General features: G+C 42.9%; 1 protein-coding gene across 1 annotated transcript in view; it reads right to left on the bottom strand.

The window, feature by feature from the left end:
- The window catches only part of CLIC6 (chloride intracellular channel 6), a 33,325-nt gene extending 33,187 nt beyond the window's left edge, over positions 1 to 138 (bottom strand). Inside the window, exon 1 of the mRNA XM_009328025.1 lies at positions 52 to 138. Within this exon, the coding sequence (XP_009326300.1) occupies positions 52 to 138 (87 nt within the window). The remainder of the gene's footprint in view (positions 1 to 51) is intronic.
- Positions 139 to 6,825: the final 6,687 nt, after the last annotated feature.

Below are 6,825 nucleotides of genomic sequence, written 5' to 3'. Positions count from 1 at the left end.
TTGCAGCCCCCCCAGATGCCCCCCAGATGCGGCCACCAACCTGGCACCCACAAGCCCTGGGCCCGCTGGCAGGTGGGGCTGACAGCCACCCAGGGGCTGAGGGTTTGCTGGCCGCCAGAACAAGGAGAGGGACGCCATTTTGCAAATCCAGGTTTAGGAAGGGAACCACTAATACCCCCACCGCTGCTGACACGCTGAAACTGGCAGAGCGCCGACGGTCTTGCACAGTTTCTTAAAAATACAGATGAACCAATACCTCATCTCGGCAGCCACATAGTATCTGAAACGTATGCCCAAGGCCTCTTTGGACTGCACCAAACGTTGTTAAGAAGGAAAATGTATCCTTATCAACTTGCAAAAGTTGTAAGAGGGAACGTTGAAACACTCTGTGCAATAAAAATCGACTTGCATACTTTTAAGTAGCTTTCCTTGATACGTGACCATGTCAAGCGCTATGTGCCTCTGCGAAAGTTTGCATTTGAATGTGATGAGAATACGGTGTTCTGTCCAGAGCAGACAGCCGGCGTGAAAGAAGCGGTAACTTTTAGTTCGGGTAAGGCAGCTGCAGATTCATCCCGAAGGCCGCCTTCTGTTACAGATAAAAGACACCTTTTCACACTTTTGGTAATTTCTCTGGCTTATGGAGGCACTTTGCACAAAAAAAGACAATCGGCAGGTTCTGGTGTAAGGATAAACTTCAGTAGTTTTGCTCGCAGGCAAGAAGTCATTTTCTAGGAGATGTAGCCTGCTCTAGTCCCACTCTTCCCAGAAGTGATTTATGTGAAATCATACTTACGCTATTTGAACAGGAATTAGTCCTAATTTTCTAGGTGCAGAGAGAACAGTGAATGGAAAAGTTAGCTGACAGGAGTGAGGTATCATATTTAAAAAACATGCAGTTAAACAGTTTTATGTATGTGTATATACAACCACTTTTTTATATTTTAGTTTTTTTAAGAGTGGGAACAGACTGAACACAGGGTTTTGGAATGGGTGGAAAGGGAGAAGATGCAGCCAACAGGAGATTGGAAATACTACAGAACAAATCATTCAGTCAGGTCAAATACCTGTTCTGATAAAAATAAACAAACAGACAAAAATAAACAAACAATCCTGCAGCTATTTTTCATAGAATTTATGCTTGCCCAGAGGTGTGTTGCCAGTGAGACAAAAGAACAGGGGCAGTCATGGTCAGAAGGCATGTTTCTTGAAGATTTAGGAATGGAGGCTCAGCATCTGGCAATGGAGGCCTTGCAGCTAGACCCATCATAAGGCAATTATTTCACTTCTCTCTTATGTGTTCTGATATCAGTAGAATGACACATCTCAGTCATCTCTACTTCTACATAGATAATATTGGTTTACTCATCATAACCCTTGCTGAAGGGTTCTTAACCCTTGGCCTGAAGGCTGGCCACATCCCCCAGGTGCAATGCAAGTCCCATCTTACAAAGCTTTCAGATATGAGACAGAGCTGTCTTCAACCGTGCAGACCACACAAGTGCTGCCATGTTGTCTCTTGTCCAGTGGTGGATAGGACACTGGCTGGAAGGAAGAAGGCTCACCTCAGGTTTTCACGGTGGGAATGAATAGCAAAGCAACATCCATGGCATAAAAATGGTGGGAATCTTGCAGGAGAAATGGTTGTAGGTTATAGACACAACCACTGAAGTCAGCTGGCTAAGTTTATATGAATACTGTGTTTGGCTGCACCCCTTGAGAAGCCCTCTCCTGCTCCCAGTCCCCATGAGCTCAGCTTTGCTCAGCTTTGGTGGCTGATGGGCCCCGACAGCTGGGTTCCCTCTGCAGCCCCGTGTGGCACAGCCTCCTCTGGCTCACTGGAGCTGCCTGTTCTTAAGTGCTTCTTCTTTCCAACTGTCCCTTGGATCTGCACCACTTCTCTAAGTACCTCCTTTGGGTATCAGTTTCAGCTTTTGCTCAGGTTGTGAGTTTGACATGGGACTTGCATCCTGCTGATCTGACGGAATGACATGAGAGGTGATTGTCTCTCACCTATTCTTATTCTTTGCAAAGCTTATTCATTAACGGCAGTGTCCTCCTCTTCTTTATTTGCCTATTCCCTGCTCTGTAGCTCTTAGTACAAAACAAGGTGAGGATTTCAAGGCCGGCAAAAAAAACCTTTCAGTGATAAACACTGCCTGATTATTAACATTGGGCAATGTTTAAGTGTAACAAAAGATTAGCTCTTTAAATACTCATGGAAGTCTGACAAAGGCAGAGCAGAAAAGGGCTAACAGCTGACCTAGCCAAGTTGTTAATTATCTTTGTAGGATAGAGAAAGTTTTAAGATATAGTGTTTGATACGGTTACCATTTTTATGGAGTAATGATTGAATAGTTTGTAAGAGATCTTCCTGTGTTTTTCCTAAAGTATAGGAACAGATGTTTTCTAGTTCTGCTGTGGTTGAGACCTAGCAATGATGTGCGGGCACTGGGTTAATGTTGCTGCTCTAGCAGGTCACCCTGCTGGTGCTTACGCCATGAGGTCCCTGTGCGAGCAAGAGAGACAAAGCAGGAAGTCAGAGAGCAGGGGGACAGGGTGAAGAGGGACGGGGTGGACACAGTTCAGAGGAGAGCTGGCCAGTCGGCCCGACATTGCTCCTTGTCACTCTTCAGCGTCGTGGTTTCACAAAGGCAGTTTTGGAAACACACCATTAAAATTAGATCTGTCCCAGTGAAATCCCAGAGCTTTGGATATCTCTTGTTCTGTGCTCTCTGCATTCAACACTCTTCCCCTCTATCTCAATTACTTATCAATTAATCTCTCCTGCTTCACACTCCTCCTGTACACTACCTTCAAGCTCTTTACACCCCATCTGTTTCTAAAATAGGCCCTCAGCTAATAAATATTGTTTTCTCAGTTAGGCTTCAGGAAGGATTACTGCACACCTTCTTCATTTAAAAGATGAGTGCAGGTAATTAAATATCACAGATGTTAGACATTAGTGGACAACATGAAGATCCCTTTATAGTCTGTTAGCGAACAAGTTATATCCCTGGGGGTTATCAAGTAGGCTGTACCTACTTGGATTATTTTAACTTCTTTTCCTTCCCTGACTGTACAGGGAGTTGCAGATCAAGGTTGCATTTTTTGCAGCCTGAGGTAAGGAAAAAATGCTTCTTGCATTTCATGGGTCTCGGAGAGAGCCCTCCCCACCGGCCTGCCTAACACCGGTCAGCCCCACCGCAAAGGGAGCAGGCCGGGGTATTTGTTCATGCCCCTGCGACTCCAGTTCACAGTCCTGTGCAGTGCCAAATCCACAAATGCCAAATATTTAATGGTTCGCCCTAAGCGAACTGGGGTTCACTGAATGGAGTCAGCAAGGCTTTTTTGCCTCCCTGTGCAGGCCACTGCCTCCCACAGAAGCCTGCTCTGGCTATTCCCTGGTGCCTGCTCCATCAAGCGTGTGCGTCTGCTCTTCCCAGGGTTTGCCACTTTCAGAAGGGAAGGTACATATCCCCAGGCCAAAAGCTGCCTGCACATGATTTGAACTCTGCTTGTTTCTGCCAGAAGCTGAGTAACTGCTATTTTGCACCAAACTCAATGGGAAATAGGGGTGAGTAGAGCCTCCAGAAATCGGGTGGCATTTAATTGGTTTCCCCACCATGGGATGGAGGGGGGGATTTATCAGAGTAAACGTAGACAGGTACAAACTGCATGTCTACAGACCCTAGAGCCAACAGGGATGTAGTGAGCAGAGTCAGTGAAATGATTCTTCTCATCCCAAGGTAGATGTCTAAAGCAGACCAGACGGTCCTTGACAGAAAAGGGCCTATTTCTCTACACTGACTGTACAAGGACCTGAGGGTGACTGGCTCAGGGGGATGATGTCTGTGCTGGACACATCTAAACTCATATGAGATTAATCCTGTCCCAGGTGATTCCCTTACAGACTGAAATTTGAAAATGGACAATCAGCAAGATGTGGGCCAAAGCCCAATTACTTTTTCTGCATTATTTTTATTGCAGCTGGTGGTTTATCTGGAATTCCCACAAATTACTTGTGGTATAAAATATTATCCCATGTAAGAATATGACTGCCTAGCCCTTTGTGATGGGAAAAAAGAAACCCAAAACTGTATTAACATTTGTATGTAAGCCAGTTCCGTATTCTCCTATTTAAAATATGTTATTTCAACTGTGGAAAAGACAAAGTTGCAAGTGAAAAAATGGTATTGGAGGGCTGCAATTTTTACTACTTTCAAAATATATGCATGTTTGCTGGTTTCTTAAACTTCTGTGAACAAGTCAGTGCAGCGTTCCGCTGCTTTGTGGTTGAGAGGGTCGTCGGTCCACTCAAACAAGATTAAGAGGGAGAGACGCCTCGCTGAAAATCACAGCGGCATGCTGTGTGTTGGGGGGGTGATGCCATCTGTATTTAGTGTCCTGAGCTTCCCAGCACTAAGCTGATTAGGGGCAATCGGCTCCCTTCCCAGCTGCTTAGCGGCAGTCTGCTTGGGAAGAAGGTAGGGATGTAGACATGCAAGAGGGAAAAAGCCTGGTTGCTGGGCTAGGAAGCACAGAAAGCCAAGGCACCTCTAACCAAGGCTGAAAAAGCAGAGAGGAAGAGTAGATACAGCTTCTTGCCAGATACCGCCGGTCCCTCTCTTCCTTCTGTTTGTTACTCAGTTCCCCGAACGGCTGGCATCCCACAAAGCTGCAGGCGCCAAAGCAGCCTGTACTTAAATTCTGAATGAATCATTCTGCAGTGTGTTAAAAAAAATAGAAGAATATCAATAATGAAGCTTTCTAAAAAATAAACTCTGTACTACTTATTATTTTTTTTAAGTACTTAAAATCCATTCATTCTCCAAAAGAGTCTTTGACTTTCCTATTCTTCTCTTTTATTTTCGTTAAGCAGTACTATTTTAACGAAGCAATAACCTCCTCCATGTGCCGCAGGCAAGATGACAAACAGACCTTATATGTAGTTTTCCATTGTCAAGTACCATATCTAATTCAATAAAATAGCGGTTTGGAATTAACTTTGGAAGTGCCCCAGAAGCGTCAAGGTCCTAGAAAGTCTGATGACTGTCCTGGAGCCTCGTATCATCTTGTTTGCTAGCTAAGTAAGGCCAGCTCAGCACCCACTTCGTTGTTAACAGTATGTCTGGCTTGAACTCTGGACCTGCTCTCATTTCGGACAACTCCGGGCCTCTGCCCAGGCTTTTGTTTCTGCTTGGGAAATCCCCGTCAAACTTACTTCGCTGAGCCCCCTCCTCTCCATCACTTTCAAATGCCTTTCAACCACTCCCGTCCCCTACCTCACGCACCATTGCTTAGGGAAGGGAGTGCACACACAACGCTATTTAAAGGACCATCTTGATTTGCACATGATTCAATAGGATTACGGATATGTTTAAAGATAAGAGTCTTTGCAAAGATCTGGGTCTTATTAAGTAACTGTGATTTCATTATTGTCACCCTCATTGTTCCTCCCCCCGTTTTCTGACACATACCGTGGCACTGAATTTGGGGCGTGAGTTTTCAAAAGTGATGAACTGCTCCAACTTCAGCTGAATTTCATCTGCTCAAGGCATCTGAAAAGTAGTCCTTAAAATAAAAGCTCTTCAGAGAAGAAAACATGCCTTTACTTGTTTTGCAAAGTGCCCAGGACATATTTATACTCAAAACTAAATGGATAAACTACATACGGGGTTTCATGTTTTCTGTGTTATAAACGCTGCTTTTCTCACATTGACCTGGTTTACAAAATTGTATATGAAGTCCTAATTAAATCCATCAGAGCATTTTACTGTGGAACCTGGAAATAACTCAAAGCTTTTTCTAAGGTCTAAGAGATTTCCCTCACTTTTAATAAAGTGTCTAGATTTTCTTGATTTTTAAAAAAAATTATTTTAATTCCTATTACATTAAACTGTCATTTATTTTAAATTAGTTTCCTATTTTACTGTGCCTGTTGCATCTTGAAATAATTTCTTAAAACATAACCCCTAATCACAGCTCATTTGATCTTTTTTGTACTCTTGCTTCTGTTTTAAATTTCAGTTTACCTTTCATAGCTCTTAACAGCTTCTTTTTTCCCACGTAAAACAAGAGTCACATTCTGTACCATTTCCAATTGAACTTGGCTTTTAATACAATTCTTCTTTGCAAAACTCAGAGAACTTTTAAAATTATTATCGCTTTTAAAATAATTCTAGAATTTGGGAATAAAACAGTATATTTCAAAATAGTCATAAAATTATTTGAGTTAATACCTAGCTGATATAGAAGCAAGTTACACGTGCAGTCAAGAGGTACAGTGATCATTCGTCTTTATTACCAGTGTTGCAGTATTTGCAGATTGGCTGTTACACTTACTGTTAAATTACTCAATTAATTAGAAAAACAGATCACATCTATATGTACTTCTCTATAAATTAATATATAGCTTTCACTTCAGCAGAATTTTCTGAAATATTTTTATACACTGTAATAATAGCCTTGAAGATAGCTTTTCACAGCATCAGTAAAGAAATTGATGGTTTTGCAGCCCTGTAGCAAGAGGCTGCGACAGGTGATCCCCAGAGGTCTCTTCAGCCCTGCTTTCCTTCTGCTTAATTTGAATGTGGAATTCCCCCGACATCTATGCAGCTGACTTTCTTTCTTTCTTTCGTTTTTTGAGGGGGTGTTTAGTGAAGCTGGTTTTGGTGCATAATGCTCTAGAAGTGGTGATACAGGGTAGGAAACTGTAGAAAAAGGCGAGCACCATCTGCCTTGGGATAGAATTACACACAGTTTGTTCTGTATGGGCCCAGGTCCGTTTTTCACTAATGTTGATTTTGTTTTATTTGCATGCAA

This window comes from Pygoscelis adeliae, unplaced genomic scaffold (genome assembly GCF_000699105.1).
Source record: "Pygoscelis adeliae isolate BGI_AS28 unplaced genomic scaffold, ASM69910v1 Scaffold154, whole genome shotgun sequence".
NCBI lineage: Eukaryota > Metazoa > Chordata > Aves > Sphenisciformes > Spheniscidae > Pygoscelis > Pygoscelis adeliae.
Note: the sequence above shows the minus strand (reverse complement) of the source record. Positions and strands in the feature narration are given on the sequence as shown.